Source organism: Girardinichthys multiradiatus, chromosome Y (genome assembly GCF_021462225.1).
Source record: "Girardinichthys multiradiatus isolate DD_20200921_A chromosome Y, DD_fGirMul_XY1, whole genome shotgun sequence".
Classification (NCBI taxonomy): domain Eukaryota; kingdom Metazoa; phylum Chordata; class Actinopteri; order Cyprinodontiformes; family Goodeidae; genus Girardinichthys; species Girardinichthys multiradiatus.
Window position 1 is genome coordinate 13,794,680 of NC_061818.1, and position 27,029 is coordinate 13,821,708.

The 27,029-nt window shown below is 39.5% G+C and overlaps 1 protein-coding gene across 2 annotated transcripts in view; it reads left to right on the forward strand.

Annotated features, from left to right (window-relative positions):
• The window catches only part of LOC124864239 (myosin-10-like), a 92,859-nt gene extending 66,364 nt beyond the window's left edge, over nt 1-26,495 (forward strand). Inside the window, exons 9-43 of one of the 2 annotated variants that reach the window (XM_047358927.1) lie at nt 867-965; nt 1,410-1,553; nt 1,663-1,758; nt 2,487-2,605; nt 3,380-3,532; nt 3,671-3,844; nt 3,925-4,098; nt 6,446-6,560; nt 6,935-6,997; nt 10,325-10,518; nt 10,990-11,111; nt 11,802-11,871; nt 12,015-12,175; nt 12,281-12,389; nt 12,473-12,604; nt 13,350-13,556; nt 13,703-13,840; nt 14,009-14,132; nt 14,219-14,390; nt 15,890-16,102; nt 16,180-16,324; nt 16,414-16,620; nt 19,826-19,930; nt 20,022-20,174; nt 20,257-20,505; nt 21,352-21,564; nt 21,654-21,866; nt 21,986-22,147; nt 22,232-22,360; nt 22,490-22,578; nt 22,848-22,971; nt 23,129-23,337; nt 23,421-23,529; nt 23,630-23,802; nt 24,177-26,495. In XM_047358927.1, coding sequence (XP_047214883.1) covers nt 867-965; nt 1,410-1,553; nt 1,663-1,758; nt 2,487-2,605; nt 3,380-3,532; nt 3,671-3,844; nt 3,925-4,098; nt 6,446-6,560; nt 6,935-6,997; nt 10,325-10,518; nt 10,990-11,111; nt 11,802-11,871; nt 12,015-12,175; nt 12,281-12,389; nt 12,473-12,604; nt 13,350-13,556; nt 13,703-13,840; nt 14,009-14,132; nt 14,219-14,390; nt 15,890-16,102; nt 16,180-16,324; nt 16,414-16,620; nt 19,826-19,930; nt 20,022-20,174; nt 20,257-20,505; nt 21,352-21,564; nt 21,654-21,866; nt 21,986-22,147; nt 22,232-22,360; nt 22,490-22,578; nt 22,848-22,971; nt 23,129-23,337; nt 23,421-23,529; nt 23,630-23,802; nt 24,177-24,330 — 5,213 coding nt within the window. In that variant the 3' untranslated portion in view covers nt 24,331-26,495. The remainder of the gene's footprint in view (nt 1-866; nt 966-1,409; nt 1,554-1,662; nt 1,759-2,486; nt 2,606-3,379; nt 3,533-3,670; nt 3,845-3,924; nt 4,099-6,445; nt 6,561-6,934; nt 6,998-10,324; nt 10,519-10,989; nt 11,112-11,801; nt 11,872-12,014; nt 12,176-12,280; nt 12,390-12,472; nt 12,605-13,349; nt 13,557-13,702; nt 13,841-14,008; nt 14,133-14,218; nt 14,391-15,889; nt 16,103-16,179; nt 16,325-16,413; nt 16,621-19,825; nt 19,931-20,021; nt 20,175-20,256; nt 20,506-21,351; nt 21,565-21,653; nt 21,867-21,985; nt 22,148-22,231; nt 22,361-22,489; nt 22,579-22,847; nt 22,972-23,128; nt 23,338-23,420; nt 23,530-23,629; nt 23,803-24,176) is intronic. The other variant, XM_047358928.1, reaches the window with a different exon arrangement.
• Nucleotides 26,496-27,029: the final 534 nt, after the last annotated feature.

Consider the following 27,029-nt stretch of genomic DNA (forward strand, 5'->3'; position numbering starts at 1 on the left):
GATCCTTGAAGTACTCCGTCCACCACCCGATAATGTCCCCAGTCGAGGTCAGCAGCTCCCCACCCCCACTGTAAACAGTGTTGGCAAAGTACTGCTTCCTCCTCCTGAGGCGCGAACAGGTTGCCAGAATTGCTTTGAGGCCAACTGGTAGTCCTTCTCCATGGCCTCATCAAACTCCTCCCAATGCCCGAGTGTTCGCCTCTGCCACAGCCCGGGCTGTGACACGCTTGGCCTCACGGTACCCGTCAGCCGCCTCAGGAGTCCCACAAGCCATCCAGAGTTAATATGTTGTAGAACCACCTTTTGCTGTAGCAGCAGTTGCAAGTCTTTTTGGATGTACCTCTATCAGCTTTACGCATCTGGAGACTAAGAGTTTTGCCCATTATTTTTTTCAAAATTGCTAAAACTCAGTCAGATTGCATGGAGAGTCTGTAAACATCTATTTTCAAGTCTCGCCACAGATTCATAGCAGATTTTAGATATGGACTTTAAGTGGACCATTCTATCTCTTGAATATGCTTTGATCTAAACAGACAATTAAAGGCAATTTGCTGTACCAGATTTTCTTTAAGGGTATTAGTAAATGGGGTCCAAAAAGAATGCACACAACACTTTGAAGATTTTAATTTGTAAAAGATTTTGAAAACCACATATGGTTTAATAGTTCATTCTTCATAGTTAACTTCCACTACATTGTATTGGCCTAAGATCCTCATAAAACACATTGTTTGGGGCTGTATTGTGACAAAATGTGAAGATTCAAGGGATATTAATGCTTCTGCAAAGTCCTGATTGTAGTTTTTTCTGAAAGGAATTTAATTGTTCAGATTCTTATTTCCTTGGTAGGCCTTAACTTTGGCCCTCAGATCTTCTAGAAAAGTCACGAGCCATCAGACAGGCAAAAGAGGAGAGGACATTCCACATCTTCTACCGCCTGTTGGCAGGAGCTGGAGAGCATCTTAGAAGTGAGTGTGTGTTTGTCCATTGCTTTAAGAGCCAGTTAGCATCAAAGCTCTAACAGCTACATTTCATTTGTGTGCTGGCAAGAAGCAACGCTCAAGATACCTGGTTTGGATTACAACAAATGCAACTCGTTTGTCGGAGCAGTTTGCTTTTAATTCACTCCATTAGCACATTGTTTCAGGGTGATGCGAAAGATATTTAGACGGCACTGAGTCCAAACAATGCTATGAACTGCTCTCCAGACCCAATCAACAAATTCTCAAAGAATGCCAAATTGTTACTGTGACTTTGTGTCTGTGTATGGGATGGGACTGAATCTAATGTGTATTTCTTTATATAGATTGGATTTGTTTGTTTTGTAAAGCGCTTTGAGATAAAATTTGTTGCAACTCTTCCTCTTTGGTAAAAACATTTTAATAAGATTTTTACTTGCCCTCTTTAATCAGCGGATCTGCTTCTTGAGGGATTTAACAGCTACAGGTTCTTGTCGAATGGTAACATTCCCATTCCGGGCCAGCAAGACAAGGATAATTTCCAGGAGACAATGGAGGCTATGCATATAATGGGTTTCTCCCATGATGAAATAGTGTGTAAGTACCACTTCCAGATGCTCCATCCACTTCTACGCCGCCCTTAGCTCAGTCTTACCTTATTCTCCCTGGGGTCAACAAATAAAGTTTTATTTTGCTCTGAATTCAGGCATGTTGAAGGTGGTCTCTGCCGTGCTGCAGTTTGGCAACGTTGTGTTCAAAAAGGAGAGGAATACCGATCAGGCCTCAATGCCTGAGAACACAGGTAAGCTGCCGATGGATGACGCTTCTCGTTGTGGATGATATTAGGGAACTTAACCCCATTTTATATCCGCACACTATTTTTTTGCAGTATATGCAGAATCACCAGGTTTTTCGCTGTTTTTTTTTCTAATTCAACATCATCTGGTGACCCTAATGGCTGAGATTGGCAGGGAAACATTCACTTGGAGAATCACTGGCAACAAATAACATAAATTTAGTCTTTCTTTAGACTAAAATGCTGAAAATGTTTGACTTTTATGTAACTAACCAGTCATTATCAAATGTCTGACTGATCACAAAGCTCCCAGTATCAAGGGAACGCTAAAGAAAATACATCATTTAGCTTTTTTAAACTATTTCAGGACAAGAGCCCTTAAATATATTGCTCCTGTGTAAGCAATTTAGAATTTGACCAATTAGCCAATCCCACTCCTATTGTATTTTGTATTGTATAATTATTGCTTTTATTATTTTTTCTGTTCATATTTTTTATTGATTTTTTACAAATGTTTTTACTGACATTCTTGCAGATAGCAAACAAAGAATTTGATTGTACAGGGAAACCTATTTCTGCAGTACCCAATCTTACCAGGTTGATTTTTATTAAAATCTTTTGAGCATATAATTAAACCAACAATCAGAAAGTAACTTTTTATACTAACTGCTGGGTAAGGTCTATATAGATATTACACAATATGTTACTCACTTCTTACTCTGTATGTCTTTTAGCGGCGCAAAAGCTCTGCCACCTGCTTGGCATGAATGTCATGGAGTTCACCCGAGCCATCCTCACCCCGAGGATCAAAGTTGGACGAGACTATGTGCAAAAAGCTCAGACTAAAGAGCAGGTAAAGCCCTATACTACTGTTGGTTGCCAGATACAATCTGAAGAATAGACTAGAGAATTTGTTGTTTCTATTGAGATATTCTCCCACCTGAGCTGTGGATCTCTGCAGTTCCTCCAGAGGTGCCATTGGCCTCATATCAGGTAGATGGTGATGTCTCGGTAGGTTTGCTGTTGTACCGTACTCTTTCCATTTTAAAATCATGTATTGAACAGTGCTCACTGAGATAGTTAAAGGTTTGGAAATCGTTTTATAACCTAACAAGCCTTCACAGAAGAGCTGTATTTATGTTGAGATTAAAATACACAGAGGTTGACCATATTTAATTGGTTGCTCTGGATTTTATTTAGGGTATTACATTACACTTTTCAGAATTTCAGTTGTAAAAAATTTGGAACACCATATATCTTTTACTTCCAATTATCCACTACTTTGTGTTTGTCTTCTGCTTGAAGTCTTTAATTAAACTAAATGCCTCATAATGTTTACATTTGCATGTCATTTTTCAGCTCTGAAACATGAAAACAGGTTTCAGTTAGTCCTTTTTTATCTTTTTGTTTAGACTACACCTTATGGTGCCAAATCATAACATATGTTTGGTTAGGTCTACCACCATCTGGCTGATTGATTGTCCCATTTAAATCCTTTTGTCTGAACTCTTACTGAGATAAATATACAGCTCTCCCCAGACTGAAACAGTGCTTAAATTTCTAAACGGTACTCAGATCACTTGAGGTTTGGCATTATTTATGGTGTGGTTTTGCTTTGTTAATGAAGGCTGACTTTGCTGTTGAAGCCCTGGCCAAGGCGACGTATGAGCGGCTTTTCCGCTGGCTGGTCCACCGCATCAACAAGGCGCTGGACAGGACAAAACGACAGGGGGCCTCCTTCATTGGCATCCTGGATATTGCAGGCTTTGAGATCTTTCAGGTGTTGATCCTGATGCTTTAATACTTACAAACTCTTTTGTGCACAATGCAAAGCACTTATCACTTGTAGTGGCTGTGTGAGGAACAAGGAACATTATAATCTGACTAACTTGAACTCTGCTTTTCCTTTATTATTCAGCTCAACTCTTTTGAGCAGCTCTGCATCAACTACACCAATGAGAAGCTGCAGCAGCTCTTCAACCACACCATGTTCATCCTGGAGCAGGAGGAATACCAGAGGGAGGGCATCGAGTGGAGCTTCATCGACTTCGGCCTCGACCTGCAGCCTTGCATCGACCTCATTGAGAGACCGGTCAGTAAAATACAGCCTGTCCATACATCTGAGTGTCTTCTTAAATTCTTTGCTGCTTTTGATGATGCATATCTTCTCAGAATAATCCTCCAGGAATCCTAGCTTTGCTTGATGAGGAGTGCTGGTTTCCCAAAGCCACAGACAAGACATTTGTGGACAAAGTGCTGCAGGAGTTAGGCACGCACGCCAAGTTTCAGAAACCGCGGCAGCTGAAAGACAAGGCAGACTTCTGCATCATCCACTATGCGGGGAGGGTATGTATATGTTGCTTTCTGAAAGCTTTCTTTGTGAGTTGGAGTTAGGAACCTTTTCAACAGCTTTAGGAATCAAAAGTTGCATGGATTTTATACAGTGACATTTTAGTCCCTCTCAGAGACTGAGATGTTTCCTTGTTTTCTTTGCACAGCAATTTTGATCCAGCCAGTTTTCCTCTGATGCACAGACTATGCTCCCCTTATAGCATAGTTACCCAGGTCTCAGTGTAAAAACAAAGCAACAGTTGTTGAACTGCTGCTGCAGGAAACCCACATCTGGTTCAGATCTGTATGAGATGGGGTTTTTGATGCCTGCTGGTTACATAACTAGACATTTTTTAATTTTATTTACTTTCACCTTTTTTTGGAGGTCTGGCATCTGTTAAAGTTAAACTGATCCTCCTCAATATTCCTGAGAAGGAGCCTGTCATTCACAGCACAAAATACGATATTACGTCTCGAGCGGTAGTTTAATCATGTTTTGCATGTTGTTTTTATTTCCAATGTTGCGCATATTTGCAGACACAAAGAAGTCACAGATTATTGGACCTGATCTATAATCACAAATATGTGAAATGCCAGATTCCGTTAGACAGCTGGATCCAGGAAAACCGTGGAGTTTAACTAAACAAATCCTGCATGACGGCAATACTGAAGAGGAAAATAACTGCAACATTATAGGGTTGTTTTTTAAAGACTCCTGATTATACCCACATGCACAATTTCCTCTTAGGGTGCTGAACGTGTCACTTAACTTCTGTTCTGGTTTTTTATTATCTAGCACGGTTTGTATGTACTGTGCCTTGCAAAAGCATTCATACACTTAAACTTTTGCACATTTTGTCACAAACAAGTATTTTATTGGGATTTTATTTGAGACCAACACAAAGTAGCGGAAAATGATACATGGTTTTCTAACATAAAAAACAGAAAAGTGTAATTACTTTATTAGTATAAATAAATATACTAAGCATAAATATAATAAGCAGCGCTCTCTCAGAGCAAATCTACAGCAAGACATTGCTATCCACCTTAACTGACATGCTGGTTTATTTATCGAAAAGGCAGCTAAGAGGCCTATGGTGACCCTAAAGAAGTCCACAGCTCAGATGGCATAATCCACAAATCTTCCCTTTATGGAGGAGTGGTCAGAAGTAAGCTATAAGTAAGTCCTATAAGTCCTCTTTGAAGTTTTTAACAAGCCATGTAGAGGACACAGCAAACATGTGGAAGAATGTCCTCTGATCAGATGAGACCAAAAGTTAACTCTCTAGCCTACATGCAAAACATGTGGAAAAATAAAACTCCACATCTCCCTAAACATGATCCCTACAGTAAAACATGGTGGAAGCTGCATCTTGTTGTGAGTATGACTTTCTGCAAAAGGCAGAAATGAAGCTGGACAGAGCCGATGGTAGATGAATGGAGTTAAATACAGGGCAATCCTGGAAAAAAACTTTTAGAAGCTACAAAGACCTGAGACTAGAGCAGAGATTTACCTTCCAGCAGGATAACGAATGGCCCAGTCAAAGTTCAGACATAAATTCAATTGAGAATCTGCAGCAAAACTTCGGACTCGCTGTATTCAATCTGACTGCGATTGAGCTATTTCACAAAGAAAATGGGCTAAAACGTCAGTCTTAATATGAGCAAAGCTTTTAGAGGCATAGCCCCAAAATCATGCAGCTACCAAATGCAGCAAACGGTGGATCTACCAAGTATTGATTCAGAGGGGCTGAATATAAATGCATTCCAGACCTTTGAGATTTTTATTTGTGCAAGATTTTGGAAACCATTTATCATCATATGCACTACTTTATGCTGGTCTATCATATGATATCCCACTAAAATATATAGAAGATTGTGAGAAACTGTCAAAGGTTTTTAGGGGTTTACAAACTTTTGAAAGGTACTGCAATCCAACAACAATTCTTTAATCATCAGCATCAAGTGTGGTTAGTTAATAAGGTTGGCCTGAAAGTTTTGCCCCTGTGATCTTAACCAGTCCAGATCTCCTCAAACATTATTTATCTGTGAAAGTCAGCTGTCACTGCAGACAGGTGAAACAACAGAGCACATGGTGATGATCACAGACTAAAAACCACTCCCATTGGGGTGTACTTTAAAATACGTGTTCAAGCTGGAGAATTGCCATAGAGAACAGACGTAACATGGGTAATATAAAAACTAGCATGTATAAAATCTGATTTTAGTGATGAATCATTTTCCATTTCTGCTTGCCAAACTGTAGAAATAAATCATAAAACAAGTTTTCTATAACCGAAAACCAAAAGGTTTGTTGTGCAGCTGCTAAAATAAATAATCCCGACCTGTTGTGTCTTAATAGGTGGACTATAAAGCAGATGAATGGCTAATGAAGAATATGGATCCTCTGAATGATAATGTGGCCACGCTGCTTCACCAGTCAACTGAGAAATTCGTGGCTGAGCTCTGGAAAGATGGTAGGTCTCTCATCACTTAAAGACTTCAGCTGTCTCAAACCTTTCCTGTTGATATTATTACAGCATTTTTTGGTTTTATCTAATCTTTAATAAGCTCAGATTAGATAGTAATTTTCATCTGGATGATCAGCTCCAACACAAAGCTAAATATTTATTTTACACTTAGTTATTTAAATATTTATTAATTAGCTTTTTAACCATGCACATAACTGTAACCAGTATTCGGACTAACATTTCCTCTTCAGGCCTCTTTCTAACATCTACTCAATGCGCTGATAACTTGTGCCTGAGGGAGTTTGAACAATGGGTGTTTGTGTATGCATGCCTACTTTCTTTCTCTCTCTCACGCCTGTCTTCTCTCTCTGTTGCTGTAGACATTCAGACGTTTCAGAGAGCCTCTTTCTATGACAATGTGTCTGGGCTTCATGAAGCTCCAGGTGAATGTTAGTAACAAGCTTTGTGTACTTCTTACTGTCTTTCATCACTAGCACCATAGGGCTCATTGGTTCCCTTTCCTGCCATCAGCGCATACATCAAAACGCATTCCTCTAGCTTTGCATGGCTGAGCTCTTGTTTTGGGTAAAGACTTGGGTACAAAAATGTTCCTCCTGCTTTTAATGGTTGTAGCTTAGTCAAATTGTGATTATTATAGCAAATACTCAGGTTAAAACTCTGCTAACATCTGGATGGTCCTTGGAAGGTCTTGGCAAAATCTTTTAGAACCAATTTGTTATAGTGTATTAGAGTCTTGAACTGTTGAGTTAGTCTTGGTTGGTGCCTAGAGTGAACATAGTGGGCAGCATTGGTATTGTAACCATTCTGTGGGTCCTGCACAAACCTGTAAGCCTTGTTTATCAGAGTTTGATGAAGGACCGGGCTCTCTGGCCTCATGTCAAAGCCACAACCTCATTACTCTGACACCGGCATGCAGTGCTTGCAATTAGTCACTGCAGTGGTGAATCTTGGTGGTGAATCTTGGTGATGTAGCTGTGATGTTCATCTCATCCTAGCCCAACTCTGATTTAACTCAAACCTGCAACTGCAAAGAATATTCTACAATGGCAACAACTACATTCCCACACAAGTCCCCTGCACACAGAGGTTGGAAAAGGGAGTCTGAGGAGAAGAGCGTTCTACTCAAATTGTGCGCAGGTTTAGCTACGTTGGTTACTGGGAAACCCATAAAAGCGATCAAGGTTGGAATTCCAGTGTAATATGCACATCAGGCTGTGAAAGAAAATTTAAGACATCATATTCAGCAATGACGAGAGAAGGGGAAGGAGTAAGAGGAGCAAAAAACGAGAGCAGTAGCTCATAGAGTTTGACATTTTAAAAGCTTAAGACATGATTTGCAGTTTGGTTTGCAGAAAACACCTTCACAGCAAGGCTGAAACTGATGGTTGAGGTACAGAAATGAATATTTGACATTCAATGAATTAGAATATGCATTCCGATGAGGCTCGGTTCTTTAATTAAAAGTACCTTTTGAAAATAATAACATTTGAGCAGGTATTAAACAACTCATTTAGGTATTAAAATGTTTTTTTTCTTGGTCTGATTAAATATTCTAATCTTAAATGTCGTGTCTTCATTAGCTATAACGGTAAATCCTCATATTTAAAAAAAATAAAGGCTTGAAAACATCAGTCTGTGTGCATTGATCTATTTGATGTATTTTACTTGGAAATTGAGTTACTGAAATTAACGACCTTTTTAATATTTTATATTTAAATGTATTGAATAAAACTGTATATAGAGAAATTCCACAGAATGAAGCAAGTTAAAGGAAATTTGGTAGTGCATATGTTGCAGGCTACGTGGTGATAGCATTGTGGTATGGCTTGATTGTTGAGATGCGTCCCGACACCATCTGAGAAAGTTGTGCTAGGCCTGGGCTGGGATCTGGTACCATCATGAGTACATATGGTAGGAACTTTAATAGGAATGTGGTGCTGATGAGATACATGTTATACAAGGTGAGGGTGCAGAAAACATACTCAGTGATTGGAGAATTTGGTGTCTACTGAAAGCAAAGAAACATGATAACTGCCTTCTGATTAAAGATGATCCAGGCCTGCTGTAACGGGTCACCCAGACTGTGGCATAGTCTTAGTCTCCTGAAAGGCGGCATATTTAAATGTTAAATCATTCATTTAGAGATCTTGTTTTTTTCTGCCCCAAATGGCTAAATATGAGGAAATAAAACATTGTTGAATCATCGCTGAAACACATGTTGACTGTAAAGTAGGCACATGCAATGCATTTAAAGCAATTAGAGCAGGGACTTTAGGAGAGCAGCAAATCTGATAAATTGATCCTTTTGCTTTCAGCAGTTTCATCAGAACATTTAGCAGATGGAAAAAAATGGTTCCTTACCAAGCTCACTGGCTCCAAGGATGATTTCAGTTTTTTTTTTTATATTCTTGCTGTCCTTTATTGGACCAAAAGTATGGAAACTTCTGCAGGCCAGATATCTGATCCAGATTTAGAACACGATTTACTTATTCAAAAAAATATGTGTTGCACAAGAGCTTCCACTTCATCAGAGATTAAAGACATTTTTTACATACTTGCTGAATTCATTAGTTCCATGTGGACACTATAGGTAATGGCATGTTATAAGCAGGGATATTCCTGGAATGTATTCAAGCAAGTAAATAATTCTTCAGATGTTTGGACATTCTTGATCAGATTTATAACACGGTAATAGCACTTTTTGATGCACCATGGGATTTTGGGTCCCATTTTTGTTTACATTATAATTGGGGGCATACACACAATGACAAACAATCAGTGTTTTGTAATATTAATAGAATAACAAAGCACTCCACAATAAAAAACAAAAAAAAATCGTAGCTACTAATAAAGAGCAAAACATTGCTATCCGATTAGATACTCATTTAGAACTACCATCAGTGTTGTATTTTCCTCCACATGTTGATAAAACCTCGCACAGCATCACTACATGCATCCCTTCCCCTGCCAGATGACTGAAGACATGAACCTAGCTGGCTGGCTGAGAATGGTCTGGCTGTTAACATTATGCTGAATTGGTTTTATTGTTCTGCTCTGATCTATTATTCAGTGTTGTTCTTTACAACGTAGTGAGTTACATTTTGCAGCTGTATGTTGAGTTTTAAAAATACCTCCGGCAGCCGCACTTATGTCCTCAGGGGGTTTCCATGATGTTACATTTGTTAAATTCAATTGAGAAAATGTATCCATGCAAAGTTCTAAAACAAATTTGTATTAAGGAAAATAAATGAAAGTATTCATTTATTTGGTTCCTATTTTTAAAAATATAAGTTTTCCTTTGGCTTCATAGTACTGTTTTGCATGTTATATCTCAAGTAGCCTCTTTGTGACTTGGTCGTATGCACTATATTGAAAAAGCATTGAACTGACAGAGAGAAATGGGCTTTTTACAAATGTTAACTTCTGTTTATTTAACCTTTCATAAACTCCAATGACTGACTGGTCTTCAGTCACAGCTCATGTGCCAATGTGGATTGTCTTCATGCTTTCATTGAACAAAAAGACTATAAAATACTTCTTAGCTCTTCATTTCAGTCTTTATTTGCAGCATTTCATTATGAACATCCAGATTTAATTTAAACATCAAAATTCTCACTTTGTTGGCTTTCTTTTTTGTAAATAACACAAGCAGATGTTTTTCTTGTTAACAGTATGAGAGAAAACTCACTACATCTTTTAATCTCTCATTAGTTTATCTTTTGTGTTTCCTGTTGATGTTTTATCATTAGTTGACCGGATCGTGGGTCTGGACCAGGTGGCAGGCATGAACGAGACGGCATTTGGCGCTGCCTACAAGACCAAGAAAGGCATGTTTCGCACTGTTGGACAGCTGTATAAAGAGCAGCTGTCCAAACTGATGGCCACGCTCAGGAACACAAATCCTAACTTTGTGCGCTGCATCATCCCCAACCATGAAAAGAGAGTGAGTCATTGTGAAAAGTGATTGAGAGTTGAATCATAGCATCTGTTGACCAAGCAGTTATGTTCTCTCACACACCATATACTGAAGAATGTCAACTATATGGAATTGTATCTGGATATCCACAGTCATATATTTGTAGGATATTTGTCGTTTGATGACATATTGTAATCATATAGACATAAACTAATATGTTAAACACTTCAGTATCAAAGTGATAAATACAGTATGAAGTTTAATCTGAAAGCAGACTATTTACCCTTTAGATAGTATTTCATAGCTTTTTAACTTCCTTTCATTTTATTTTGAACACAACATTGAGCTGTTATACTGTAAATATGGTGACACCGTTATTCATATATGTTGTTTTTATTTACTTATATATTTTTAGGATTATTTTGCCCTTTTATTTCCCAGTCATGTTTGAAATACACCAAACTAAATATACAATCCTTCTTTTCCTTCCCTCCTCAGGCGGGTAAATTGGACCCCCACCTGGTTCTGGACCAGTTGAGGTGTAATGGTGTGCTGGAGGGGATCCGTATCTGCAGACAGGGATTCCCTAATCGCATTGTTTTCCAGGAGTTCAGACAAAGGTAATCTTTTAGCCCTAATTTCTTTTTCATATTAAACATTTTTGATTGTGACGTTTTCGATTGAATCAGAAGGATCAGCTCGGGGTCCCAATCTCTGCATTTTTAAATCAATTGTATTGGAGTCCCTGACCAAACTCAGTACTGGTACCCAATGTCGGTCTACTGTCTGTGATTTTATCTCACTGTGTGTGTTCAGTCAGAAAAGGGGGTTAGAAACATTAGGCTGTCTGGCAAAAAGTGCTGTTGTGACAAAATATCTCATTGTCAAGAAAAACTGAGATGGCAGCGTTTGGAGTTTGGTGGGACGCACTCCAGATTCTACTGTGGACCATGTAGTCTCTGGGTTACTACATTTTAAAGCAAAAAGGGTTTTAAGCTATTGCTTTTAATAAAGTGCTGGACTGGGACTCAGAATGGACAAATGCTACATCACATTATATATCATTTGCATCCAGGGCATTATTTAATTTGCGTACATAATACAGATAAGGTGTGTAAAGCTTTTTGAAATAATCTAAAATGATAAAGAGATCCCCGCAGTATGCTTTCATTCTCTTGTAGAAATGTGATATCAGAATTTGCTTTAATGTTATTTTATCAGACAAAGAGGCTATGCTTGTCTTTTATCAGAGTTTGAGACTGTGCTTTTGTCTTCTGTCCTCACAATGGATGTCTCTATTCTATGTCCAGGTATGAGATCCTCACTCCAAATGCCATTCCCAAGGGATTCATGGATGGCAAGCAGGCCTGCGAGCGAATGGTAGAGACCGATTTATAATATTTAACATTTTAAACAACAGCCTGACAGTTTTAAGTCAGTAAATGAAATATATTTAAACATAATGTTTTAAAAAGAACACCCAACATTGTTCAAATAATCCTTAATCTTTGTTTTTTTTGTAGATTATAGCACTAGAGCTTGATGGCAACCTGTTTCGTATCGGCCAGAGCAAGATATTTTTCAGAGCTGGAGTCCTTGCTCATTTAGAGGAAGAGAGAGACCTGAAGATCACTGACATCATTATTTACTTCCAGGCCGTCTGTAGAGGATATTTGGCACGCAAGTAAGGACAGATTGTGACTATATGAACCATATAACCAAAGCAGAAAATATTTGTTTCCTGCTCTTTCACTGTTTGTCATCTTCATCTCTGGATGTGTTGCTTCAGAGCCTTTGCTAAGAAGCAGCAGCAGCTCAGTGCCCTAAAGGTCCTCCAGAGAAACTGTGCTGCTTACTTGAAGCTGCGTCACTGGCAGTGGTGGAGACTATTCACAAAGGTGCGTGCTTGTCTGTGTGTGCTTTGTTGTTTAATTTCTTTTTTTTTTTCAACCAGGATGTTTTTAATGCATTGTAACTGCAGGTGAAGCCGCTGCTGCAGGTGACCAGGCAGGAGGAGGAGATGCAAGCTAAAGATGAAGAGCTGGTCAAAGTGAAGGAGAAGCATATGAAAGTTGAAGGAGAGCTGGTGGACATGGAGAGGAAACATCAGCAGGTTATTTACTACTACAGCTTTAATCTTCAGTTTCAGTGGGAAAAATACTTTAATTTATACATATTTTGTCACATTCCGACCACAAACCTCAACGCATTTTTGGAGGACTCTATGTAAGACCTTTGTATGCTTGTGAAGTAAAAAAATGATACCTGGTTTTGAAAAGACTTAAACAAATGAATTGGGTACATACTTTTCCAAGTTAGCAATCCCACATCATGATCTTGCCACCAACATTTTTAACCATGGGTATGGTTTTTCCAAGATGATTTGAAGAGTTAGTTTTTCACCACATGTAGCATTTCACAAGTTTTATTTTGGTCTAATTTGACCAGAGCAACTTCTTACATATACCTGGTTCTTGGTAAACAGCAATTTGGCCTTCTTATGGTTTCTTTCAGGCCTTCCTTCTACAGAGGCCCACCGGTGGGCTCAATTTACTAATTACGTGACTTCAGAAGGGAGTTGATTGTGTTGGATTTCATTAATGGGTACCATAATAAAAGGGGCTAAATATAAGTGCAGGCAACACTTTTTAGATTATTATTTGTAAATAGAAATTTCTTACAGTTCACAATTATGCACTACTTTGTGTTGTTTTATCACATCAAATTACCTGTGAAATGCACTGAAGTAGGTGGTTGTGATGTTACAAAATGTGGAAACGTTTGAGACGTGTAAATACTAATACTGCACTACTATTAAACCAAGCAGATCAGAGGTATGAACATTATTTTTTGTGTAGTTACTGGAGGAGAAGAACATCCTTGCGGAGCAGCTTCAGGCAGAAACAGAGCTGTTTGCAGAAGCAGAGGAGATGAGAGCTCGGCTGGCATCCAAAAAGCAAGAGTTAGAGGAGATCCTGCATGACCTGGAGTCCAGGCTGGAGGAAGAAGAAGAGAGGAGTCAAGGACTGCAGAACGAGAAGAAGAAGATGCAGTCTCACATCCAAGTATGTGTCCAAAAGTTTTAGATGTGAGCGGGTGGCCAAGTTCTGGAGTATTACAGTCAGACACAATGAAATCTATGAAGCTCTGGATTATGAATAACAAAATGCTTGCTTGTTTGAACCGTATTAGCTGTAATTTCTGTTTGTAGGACCTGGAAGAGCAGTTGGATGAGGAGGAGGCTGCCAGGCAGAAACTTCAGCTTGAGAAAGTCACAGCTGAAGCTAAGATGAAGAAGTATGAAGAGGATATTTTACTGCTGGAAGACCAGACCTCCAAGTTCCTGAAGGTCAGAGAGACTGGTTGTCCTTAGTTTAAAAGAGATAAAAATGTTTGTTTTTTTAAATCTAAATGTTTTCTTTCTAAGGAGAAAATACTCTGACACAAGTGACTATATTCCAAGATTCAGCTTTTACTGCAAAACTTCGTTTATGCTGACCTGTCTGTGCTTCTTCAGGAGAAGAAGCTGCTTGAAGACAGAAACAACGAAATGACATTGATGTTAGCTGAAGAGGAGGACAAAGCCAAAAATTTGGGAAAGATGAGGAACAAGCAGGAGATGATGATGGATGACCTGGAGGGTAAATGACTGAATAGCAAAGCCGAGCTAAGAGAAATAAAACCTTGAATTTTCATATATTTCTATACTGTTTTAATCCCTATTTAGAGAGACTGAAGAAAGAGGAAAAAACCCGTCAGGAACTTGAGAAGGCCAAGAGGAAGCTGGATGGAGAGACATCCGACTTCCAGGACCAAATAGGCGAGCTACAGTCTCAGATAGAGGAGCTTAAAGTTCAGCTGAGCAAGAAGGAGGAGGAACAGCAGATGATGCAAACCAGGTGGGAGACACACTGACCCAGGATCAGCAAAGACGTTTGTGAATAAGTTTCAGCTAAGCTCCTTTTAATATACAGTCATTAAGATTCAGCTTTAAAACAAATAAAAATAAATCACAATATAATTATTTTGGACAATTAAAATTGGCTTTTTTTAAGGTGCATGTATGGAATGCTGAAAGAATCAACAGTTCAATGAAACTGAGCACACAGTCGCCACCCAGTGGAGACTTTCTATACCAACATGTGTTCAATTTGTAGACTCAATGACCTTTATTTATTACGTGAAAAAAATAAGAATACCATGCTCATTTTCACACAGATTTCAGGATCTTATCATTGTGGACGTGAGCGCCATGTTTTAGACTTTACACGCAGTTCTGTTCAACAGAGAAAACATTCTCTAACATTCTTGGAGAATTTCTAGCTCAAGCGTTAAAATAATGTTCAGAAGTTCTAATTTTAAGGTCATATGTTCATTGTGGATTTTTTAATATTTTTTATTAATTTGTTCTTTCTTGATTTACTTTAAAGATTAAAGAGTATGTAAGGTCGTGTCAAATACTGTAGAGGTTTTAAGCAAAACAAATTGAAATTCTTAGCCTGGATATTTATTTGACAAGACAATGGACAACAAACCACAAAAGCACATTTAGCATGTAATGAAAGACTTATGCCAACATCTAGAACCAATCGGAGGAGAGAACCTGGTGTTGCAGAGTCATAACATTGCAGGTGCTTTGTATTCTGGGGTCTTTGGGCACCGGGGACATTCAGGGATTGAACAGGTGATGGTGGAGAGTTCCTTTAAGGAGTATTGAAGGGGAGATGGGTCGGCCTTGGATCGGATGAAAATACCCTGTTGTACATGTCTAAAAAATCTTGTGACATGCTTTTGACCTGTGACTGTGGTGTGTAATTTTGCACTGGACAGTTGGATTTAGTTTGTTGCTCTGCAACTAGATGAACCAATCTCTCCTAATACCCATTAGCACCTTATCCAGCATTTCTACAGTGTGACTGTTAAGTAATCTTGTTTAGTAAGAATGCCATTAAAATACCAAAGCATTATGATACTACATTTGAGATTATTTGTTTGATGATTCATGGTTCAGGTTTTGTTTGTTTTTTTAGTGGGTCAGTCTTCTGCTGTGACACCATCACTTTAAAATCTGAGAGAAATGTACCTCTTTACGGTAATTTATCAGTGAAACAAATTCTGTGGGTGAGGTCACCAAAATTACTAGTAAATATTGGTGTGGTAAGGGAAAACTGGTTGTTTCCAGCCAGCAGATTTATCAACACCTGTCTGTTAGCACGCTGGGATTAGCCATTGTTTTGTAAATCTCACATGGAACTATGATCATTTCTGTACCCAAATCTACACCTGTTTTCGATAAATTGGGAATATTATGTTTTCTGATGGTTAACAGTTGACAGTTTAAATTGATGAAAAACCTGGGTCCTTATATATAGTTTTCATCATTTCCACTTCTTAACAGAGGAGAGGAAGAGATTAACCAGAAGAACAACGCTCTGAAGCAGATCAGGGAGCTGCAAGCCCAGCTGTCTGAGCTGCAGGAGGACCTTGAGTCAGAGAAGCATGCCAGGAACAAGGCAGAGAAACTCAAGAGGGATCTGAGTGAGGAGCTCGAGGCCTTGAAGACAGAACTGGAAGACACCCTAGATACAACTGCAGCACAGCAGGAGCTCAGGTAGCACTTTCCACATTTGTTTTCATTCTTCTTATGCAGGGTGAGGTTTTTGCTGACGCTGTCAGTGCTCTGTGTAGGACCAAGCGTGAACAGGAGGTGGCAGAGCTGAAGAAAGCCATTGAAGAGGAAATTAAGAACCATGAAGCCCAGATTCAGGAGATGAGACAAAGGCATGCAACTGCATTGGAGGAGCTGTCTGAACAGCTTGAGCAGGCCAAGAGGGTACGAGACTTTCACACAATCATCTAATACCACACCTAGCCTTGCTTTAGTATCTAACATCACAGTTGAATTGTTCTTTTTTAATCTAGTTCAAAGCTAACCTAGAAAAGACGAAGCAGAGCCAAGAGAGCGCCAACAAGGAACTGGCCAATGAGGTGAAAACCTTACAGCACGCAAAGACGGAGTCCGAACACAAGAGGAAGAAGCTGGAGGGTCAGCTGCAGGAGTTCATGGCCCGAGTCACAGAGGGGGAGAGGGCCAAAGTGGAACTGGCTGAACGCACACACAAGCTGCAGGTGATTGATTCATACTTGTAGCTTCATTTAAAAAGACTTTTTCTTTTCTGACCAATAAAGGTTTCAATGTTTTGATATGACCCTGACAATTCAGCTTAAAATAAATTTTACTGCTCTTCTGGTTACTCGCATGCAGACAAAACATATAAAAAGTTGTTCATCATAAAATGAGAATCATGTTATTGCTTGCAACGTCTTCAGATTTCAGCTGCTCTCTGCATATCTTTCTCCTACCTGGACCTCTGTATGGGTAGCACATTGCAAAGCAGGTGACATCACAAAGACAGACAGGAAATGCACCTGCCAATACAGTCTCTCCTTCAGTATTAACATCATTGTAGAGGGTACAAAACAATTTAAACTGTTTTGAGGGAAGACCCACATTTATTAGATCAACAAAATAAGGTGTGACTTTGCAAACTGCTTACAGATGAAAGGCTGTGATTTTAATACAGATTGGCTGCACAAAACGCAGGCACACACCCCCACGACTAATATTAGGAGTGTAGCTGACATAAAATCACCTAAGGTAAATCAGCAGCAGGGATCAGGGATCTTCAATCCTAGTTGTTGCTGTGGTCTGGACCTCGATCGAATACCATGAATCAGATCAGGATGCCCAGCGTAACAACAAGAGAAAAGCTGCTTAATAACTGCTGCCCACATATTTTCTTTCATAGTAAACTTAGAGTTGACTTTGTTGAATTCAAAAACTCATTCAACCATTAAAGCAACCACATTTATTTACATTTACAGTCATCAGGTTTTATTTACAATGTTCAAATCAAAAGGCAATGATGAACTGATTTTTATCCAGTTTAAAGCATTTTACTGATTTTACAACAACTGATATATTATGACGAAGTATTAGGGCCAGACTAAGAGACTGTTTTCGGGGAAATTACGAGAAGAAAGTTGTAATATTAAAAGAACAAAATCTTAACACAAGAATAAAGAATAAAGTCGTAGGCTAATATTATGAAAATAAAGTTGTATACCCCCACGTATACTCCTATACCCCAGATACTGGTAATAATTTGACGCTGATGTGCTAAAAGATTAAGAATGTCCTTGTGGCAATGAGCCCCTGTTCCATTTATATTGTAGATCCATAATTGTTTTTTGGTAGAGACACATGTGTACAGCATAGGTAATAACAATACAGCAACTGGTTTTTCATTTGGTTTATTTGTTTGCTTGGAAGGCGTGTGTGTATGGGCGTGTCATTCACTGGGTTGGAGGGCCTCATTTTGGCATTCCCTCCTATAAAAGGTGAACAGACAATAATGTTAAGTTTCTTCAAAAGATGATTGATTTTAGCTCCAATAGTATACAAGATTGTCTTGGGTTTTTTTTTTTTGGTAAACACTTACCTCTGCCATTTTGTATCTCCCAGCAGGTGTGCACAGATAAAACATTCCCCGGGGGTTTGCATACAAATTATTAGTTCTGGGATGGTACCAAATAGGAAGTGGATTAAGAAGGGGGTGGTTTGGCGAGATTATGCTTTATATTTTGATCTTGTAATAATTATTGGTATGAAATTAAAGTAGTTTTACTTTGTACGAGTTTGTAAATGTTTTGTTTTGTTTGCTCCTTATTTAATGTAAATATTGTTGTGGTGTTATAGATCTTCATTGGAAGCAGTCCTAGATATGGTTTCTTCCCATTTAGATTAATTTGTATTTAAGCAGTCTGTCATCCATTGTTTTGGGGTTGGTGGTTTATAACACGTCTGGCACCAAAATAAAAAGAAGCTTCCACGGATCATTTTTGGCCTTCCTTATTGCTGCCATTTTGGGTCCCACCTCCATGGCTGCTTGACCAATCTGACAAGCATGTGACAGTCCTTATTTGAGAAACTGATACAAAAGTATAACTTCACAAGATGCTTCCTCACGTTAACGCATGGAACACTGTGCTTTTTTGTAAGGGTTGTCATAAAAATTATTACTTTATTCTCATACTTTCCAAAAAATAAAGTCTCTTAGCTTGGCTCTAATATTCTGTCGTAGATACAGTACAGACCAGAAGTTTGGACACACCTTCTCATTCAAAGAATTCATCTGGCGCATCACCCCATCACTCTCCTTCTTGGTCAAATAGTCCTTACACAGCCTGGAGGTGTGTTTGGGGTCATTGTCCTGTTGAAAAATAAATGATGGTCCGACTAAACGCAAACCGGGTGGAATAGCATGGCGCTGCAAGATGCTGTGGTAGCCATGCTGGTTCAGTATGCCTTCAATTTTGAATAAATCCCCAACAGTGTCACCAGCAAAGCACCCCCACACCATCACACCTCCTCCTCCATGCTTCACGATGGGAACCAGGCATGTAGAGTCCATCCGTTTACCTCTTCTGCGCCGCACAAAGACACAGTGGTTGGAACCAAAGATCTCAAACTTGGACTCATCAGACCAAAGCATAGATTTCCACTGGTCTAATGTCCATTCCTTGTGTTCTTTAGCCCAAACAAGTCTCTTCTGCTTGTTGCCTGTCCTCAGCAGTAGTTTCCTAGTAGCTATTTTACCATGAAGGCCTGATTCACACAGTCTCCTCTTAACAGTTGTTCTAGAGATGTGTCTGCTGCTAGAACTCTGTGTGGCATTGACCTGTTCTCTAATCTGAGCTGCTGTTAACCTGCGATTTCTGAGGCTGGTGACTCGGATTTTTTCTTGCCATAATACAAATTCTAACAGTCTATTCAGTAGGACTATCAGCTGTGTACTGTATCCACCTCCTGCACAACACAACTGATGGTCCCAGCCCCATTTATAAAGCTTGAAATCCCAGTTATTAAACCTGACAGGGCACACCTGTGAAGTGAAAACCATTTCAGGTGACGACCTCTTGAAGCTCATCAACAGAATACCAAGAGTGTGCGGAGCAGTAATCAAACCAAAAGGTGGCTACTTTGAAGAACCTAGAATATAAGACATATTTTCAGTTGTTTCATACTTTTTTGTTCAGTATATAATTCCACATGTGTTAATTCATAGTTTTGATGCCTTCAGTGTGAAGCTACAATATTCATAGTCATGAAAATAAAGAAAACTCTTTGAATGAGAAGGTGTGTCCAAACTTTTGGTCTGTACTGTATATATATGTCATTTATTATTCTTTTTTTTTTGCTTGTTTTTATGTTGTGTTAATGTGCTAAACATTTTATTTAAAAACATTACCTGGTTTGAATCTGTCCATACAGACTGAACTAGACAATGTGTCCGCCCTGCTGGAAGATGCAGAGAGGAAGGGGATCAAGATGGCTAAAGATGTTGCTGGATTAGAAAGTCAGTTGCAGGACACACAGGTGAAGCTGAGTATTTCAGATTATTTGTCAAGTTAATTTTTCTTGAATCCTTCCTATTTAACTTGCAGCATTTGTGTTTATGTTTATATAGGAGCTTCTCCAGGAGGAGACCCTCCAGAAACTGAACCTGAGCAGTCGTATTCGCCAGCTGGAGGAGGAGAAAGCCACTCTGCAGGAGCAACAGGAGGAGGACGAGGAGGCACGCAAGAATCTGGAGAAACAGCTGTTGACTGTACAGGCTCAGGTAAGATGTGTGATTTCCTGTCTGTGTTTCAACAATATGCTGATTAGTTTTCTTCTGACTGATGGTGTGAATGTGTTGGCAGCTGTCAGAGAGCAAGAAGAAGCTTGAGGATGATGTTGGGACAATAGAAAGCCTGGAGGAGGCAAAGAAGAAACTGCAGAAGGATCTGGAGCTGTCGAACCAACGTCTGGAAGAGAAGACAATTGCTTTTGAGAAGATGGAGAAGACAAATACTCGTCTTCAGCAGGAACTGGATGATCTCACTGTTGACTTGGATCATCAGAGACAGATTGTCTCCAACCTGGAGAAGAAACAGAAGAAGTTTGACCAGGTTAGAACACTTTATATCATTAATATTGTGTAGGCTTGGAAAAGTATTCATAAGCCTTTGTTAATTTTTGTTTGTGTTACAACTACAAACTTCAGTGTATTTTATTGGGATTATGTTTTATATTTTGTCTTTTAACAAAAATGCTCATTATTGTGAAATAGTACTACCAACCACCTTCAGAAGTCACTTAAATAATTTATACACCTGAGAGCAAAAATTAAATACAAAAAAACCAACTAATACTGAGTATTGCTTGGCCACACCATCCCCATGGTGAAACATGGTGGTGGCAGCATCATAATGTAAGGATGTTTTCTTTGGTAGGGGCATCGTTTATGATTACAGTTGCTGGAACAATGGATGGAGCTAATTACAGGGCAATCCTGAAAAAAAGGTGCTACAGTCTGCAAGAGACTTGAGGCAAGGGTGGAGTTTCCCCATCCAGCAGGACAACAACATTAAACATACATTAAGAGCTATAGTAAAGATCAAAACATGCTCATTTGTTGGAATGGCCTAGTCCATGTTTTGACCTAAATACAGTTCAAAATTTGTGACAAGACCTGAAAAGTGTCTTTCACAGACGCTCTGCATCTAATCTGACTGGAGAATGAGCTAAAATTCAGTCGCTAGATGAGCAAAGCTGGTAGATCCATTCCTCAAAGATCTCGCACCTATAATTGCAACAAATGATGTTCAAGGGGTTTGGTTAAGAATGCCAGATTTTACAAGGCGCTGAACAAGTTGTCTTTTTGAATACCACAAATCACTCTTTTTTTTTATTATTTTAAAATTTGTAAGTTCTGAATATAATTTGCAATATAATTACCTTAATCTCATCTGTAGATGCTGGCTGAGGAGAAAAGCATCTCAGCTCGTTATGCTGAGGAGCGGGACCGTGCCGAAGCCGAGGTCAGAGAGAAGGAGACCAAAGCCCTGTCCATGACGAGAGCTCTGGACGAGGCCCTTGAGGCAAAAGAGGAGCTGGAGCGGATTAACAAGCAGCTCAGAGCTGAAATGGAAGATCTGATGAGCTCAAAGGATGACGTTGGCAAGAATGTGAGTGTCACAACACTGAGATTTTAGAGCATGTTTTTTCATGTATCCCTTTGTTTTATATTCGTTTTTAATCCCCATGTATTTTGCAGGTCCATGAGCTGGAGAAGTCCAAGCGCACTCTGGAGCAGCAGCTTGAGGAGATGAAGACCCAGCTAGAGGAGCTGGAGGACGAGCTGCAGGCCACAGAGGATGCCAAGCTGCGTTTGGAGGTCAACATGCAGGCCATGAAAGCCCAGTATGAAAGAGACCTTCAGGGACGGGATGATCAGAATGATGAGAAGAAAAGAGCCCTGGTCAAGCAGGTGCCAAATTAAATCCCACTTTTATGCTACTGAGTAAAAAATATCCTCGAGTTAACCATGAAAAGCGCTTGTACGTCTCCTTACTCCTTTTCTGATAGCTTTAATGCCCTCTCCTGCAGGTGCGAGAAATGGAAGCTGAGTTAGAGGATGAAAGAAAGCAGAGAGCTTTGGCTGTTGCTGCCAAAAAGAAGCTGGAGATGGACTTAAAGGATATAGAAGGACACATAGAAGGAGCCAACAAGGCTCGGGATGAAGCCATTAAGCAGCTACGCAAGTTACAGGTGAGCATTTTATCTACATTTCATTACGTTGGAAGTGATACTTTGTTCCTACATCATTCATACTACTTCTATTGTCTACTTCAGGCTCAAATGAAAGACTATCAGAGGGAGCTGGAGGACACCCGAGCTTCTAGAGATGACATTTTTGCCTTGTCTAAGGAGACTGAGAAGAAACTTAAGAGCCTGGAGGCGGAAATTGTTCAGCTACATGAGGTCAGGGCAGCCTTACATTCAGGAGTTCTGCAGAGCTCCTTTTGGTCTTCCTGTGTATATGTTGTTAAATTTGTCTTTCTTTGTGTTTTGGAAGTGAAATTGCAACACAATTCCTTTTCTGCTTCACAGGATCTGGCAGCTTCTGAAAGGGGTCGGCGTCATGCTGAGCAAGAACGAGACGAGCTGCAGGATGAGATCTCAAACAGCACTTCTGGAAAGTAAGTGGGATAATGCTGTGGAACACATGGCAAAATAAAATAACCTTTTTTAAATAAGCGTAGGCAGAAATAACAGTCACGTGGTATTGGTGATGACAATAATATATTGTTTAATTCAGATTGACTAGAGAGGTTTTTGTCAGTCCTCAACAATAAAGAAACTTTATCTGGACATGACTCCACTGACTTCCAGGGAAGCATATGGAAATGTTTGGAATACCCATAATGAAGCTTTTTAAGGTCACTTGATTTTTAACTTGTTGTCTCAGGGCTGCTCTGATGGATGAGAAGAGGAGGCTGGAGGCTCGAATCGCCCAGCTGGAGGAGGAGCTGGAGGAGGAACAGGGCAACATGGAGCTGCTCAATGACCGCTTCAGGAAAACAAACCTGCAGGTAAGAAGTTTTGGAGCTGCAATCTAATGACTGATCGTCTTAATTCTTCTATGTGTTTCTTGCATTAAACTTTTTAAGAATATTAAATTGTGCCAGCATGACCTGTTTATTACCTCTTTTTTTCTCATTCTGTGTCCTCATCTTTCCTTTTTTTTAGGTGGACACCTTGACTACAGAGCTGAGTGCGGAGCGCAGCACTGCACAAAAGAGTGAAAATGCCCGGCAGCAGTTGGAGCGCCAAAACAAGGATCTGCGTGTCAAGCTGAGTGAGCTGGAGGGGTCGGTGAAAAACAGGTTCAAGGCCTCCATCACCGCTCTGGAGGCCAAGATAGCACACCTGGAGGAACAGATGGAGCAGGAAGCCAGGTGGGCAAGAGTTTTAGTTTCCCCTTTCTTACACTGAGTACTGATCTAGTCAACAAAAATAAACCATTGGTTCTTCACTAAAGGGAGCGGGCAGCAGCCAATAAGATTGTGAGAAGGACAGAGAAGAAGCTGAAAGAAGTCTGCATGCAGGTGGAGGATGAACGTCGCCATGGTGATCAATTTAAAGAGCAAGTATGTCTGCCTCTAATTGTAATACTTGATGTGATAGGTTTTTATCATGATTTCTGGTTATTAAGGTCTCATATCTTAATTCTCCCTTCCCTGTGCGAAGCTGGAGAAGGCGAACTCCCGCATAAAGCAGCTGAAGCGGCAGCTCGAGGAGGCAGAGGAGGAGGCCACCAGGGCAAATGCCTCTCGCAGAAAGCTGCAGAGGGAGCTTGATGACGCCACAGAGGCCAGCGAGGGTCTGAGCCGGGAGGTTCACACTCTCAAGAACCGTCTCAGGTGCAGTCTCAAAAACAATGATCTTTCACTGTTTATATCTAAATGACAATATGTGTAAAGAGTTGCTTCTGCCTGAGTTGGATTTGGTGCAAAATGCGCAACCAGTAAAGCGTTTTTACAAAGAACTTTCTCCTAAACGATGAAACTCCACAAAACCTCAACCAATAGTTCGGGCTAAATCAGAAAGTAATGCCTCCCTACCAGGGCCCTTTTCTGGGCTAAATTTCTCCTCTGCTTATCTGTTTTAACCCTGGTGAATACAGTGGAGAAGACGTAGGGTAATAATGGCCCCGAAAACCATCCTGTTTCCTTGTTGATGCTCCTGCCTCCATGTCAGAACCCTATGTTTACCTCCACTCCACTTCCTCCCACAGACGTGGCGGCCCCATAACCTTCTCTTCCAGTCGCTCAGGGCGACGCCTGCTGCAGGTAGAGGGAACCTCCTTGGACCTCCTGTCAGACGATGAGCTGGAAAACAAGATTACTGACAACAATGCGAATGAGACCCCAGCTCCCCAGCTGGAGTAGGAGAACCTATCATCTCTCCTTTATACATATCACTAAACCACAACAATCATTCAGACTTTACCTGCTTCAACAGGGACCCTCTTCTTCCTTCACCACTTTAGGGTTTCAGTGAATTTTCCTACAGCTCCTCTGTTAATATTTCCCAAATTATTAACCATGTTATTTTAGCCAGAAACCCTTTTATTGCTCACCTTATCAGATATATCTTATCTTTAGTAGACACCAGCAGTTGTAACCCCAACACCCTCATTACCACTCCTCTGAAGTTTACTTCAGCAAGGCACTACTCTGCCTTATCCTCCTGTGTTTAGTTACAGTGTTGTAGGCAAACCTTTAGAACTACCAATCCTAGCTTGTAGAGGGTGCACAGGTTGGTGGGCGATAAATATTGTTTGCTGGGGCAGTGATTAGCTGTTCAATATGGTCCCAAACAATATGCCAACAGCACTGCAAAACAGGGAAATTATTAGACAGGAGCAGATTGTGATACAGTGCCTTGCAAAAGTATTTAGAAAAACACTGAACCTTTCCACGTTTTGTCACATTACAACCACAAACATTGTATTTTGCTGGGATTTGTGAAGTTGAAGCGACTTGATACATAATTTGTATCAGTACTCAGTACTTTGTAGAAGCTTTTGCTGCAACTATAGCTTCAAGTCTTCTGCGGCATGTCTCTAGCAGTTTTGCATATCTATAGAATTAAGGTTTTCTTCTTTGCAAAACAGTTTAAGCGATGAGAATATCTGTGAATGGATTCTCAATTGCATTTACTTGATCTATACATTGACTGGAACAGTTTAATACATAGTTATGCTTTGATCTAAAGCATTCAGTTGGAGCTCTGACTGCATGTTTAGGGTTTTTGTCCTACTGTAGGGTCTGGTGCTGCCTCTAACTAGTTTTTTTACAGCTTTGCCTTGTATATACACTATATTGCCAAAAGTATTGGCTCACAGCCCCAAATCAATGAATTTTGGTGTTCCAATCATTTCCATGGCTGCAATTCTGGTTTTCTCATCTAACTATGAACACACTCCTAAACCTTGCGGGAAATGTTTACAGAATACTTAAAGTTGCTGTTGCTGGCAGCGGTGGGTCCATCAACCTTATAGATTAAGAATAGCATGTCATCAAAGTTCATGTACATGTAAAAGTAGAGAGATACATTCTTTGGGCAATATAGAGTAGCTCCACTCATCTCCCCATCAACTCTGACCAGCCCATCTGACTGCTGAAGAAAATAATCTCCACAGCAAGATGTTGCCATCACCTTGTTACACCATAGTGATGGAGTTTTCATAGTGATGTGCATTGTGTGCACTGGATTGTATTCCAGGCATCAGAGTAAAGGAGGCTGGATACAAATGTACACCACACTTTTTCTTACGAATGAAAATCTTAAAACCATGGACCATTTTTCTTTCAGTTTACTATTATGCACTAATTTTTGGTGATCTATCACATAAAATTCCAATTAAATAAATTCATGCTTGTGGTTTTAAGTTGATAGAAGGGGAAAATGTTCAAGGGCACTGTATAAACAAATACCATCATGAGTTTATTTTGTCATTGATTTACCTAATCCAGTGTGAGCATCTTGTAAATTAGTTTAATTCTGTCAGTTGAGCTGTAATTGAATAGTGTTTGATCAGTCCTGAACTAGGATTGCTTGCTTTCACATGAATATGGAATTGTGACTGTGTGCTGCCTTCTTGCTCTTTTCTCTAATGCTCGACAGTAGGTCAGTGTTGAATCGAACCTGTTCAGTGTGAGTGCTAAAGACAGCAATCGTGCCCCATGTTATCTCACTTTCTTCTTCTGTGCCTTTCATATTCCAGAAGCTGCACATCCATTTGTATCACATATATAGTTCATATATTGAACCATGTATAATGTCATGAAGATATTTTCTTAAAAATATCATAAATTTGCATATTTAATGAAATATATGTCTCATCCTAGTGAACGTTTTCCTTCGGCGTTGTGACCTTTATAAATGATATGTCAGTAGTGAGGAAATCTTTGTAGATGGGTGCTATGACTTTTCTTATTGATAGCTTTTGTACGTTTGGAGTTACTAAGAAATGTAAACAGTCAATAGGTATCAACTGTATTTATATCTCTGCTATTGTTTACAATACAAACTGCATTCATAATCCAAACTGCTCAGTATTGCACATTGATCACCTACACCTCTACTTTTTAATCACAATGCCAGCCACATTTATTAGCATCTCTAGTGAAGATGTGGAAAAAGCCTTAAAATAAAATATTTTATTGCAATGGTATAATCTCACACTGAAGAATTTTGAAACGCACAACCTTCAGGTTAATTATGGGAGTAAAACTTCTATGTTGACAAATATTTCATTTTTGAGCCATTTCACCTTTGGCTTCTAAAACCCTTTAAAGTAGAAGTTATTGAAGCATTTTTAAAATGTATTTTTTGCTTTTTTAAGTTGATACAGAATTGAGACTTATAATTTTTACATAAATATGAAATAGTATAACATGGCACTGAGGCCTTTTTAAAGGTCTTTTTGTTCTAGGAACATAAACATAAATATTTGGAGTTTATAAAAGGTTAGTGGGACTTAGTTTGTTTGACAGGAAACTTTGCAGGTGTATTTAGGGTTAAACAAACTGGTTACGTTGAAAAGCTCTTTATGCCCGTTAAGTACGGTGGAAGATGTGTG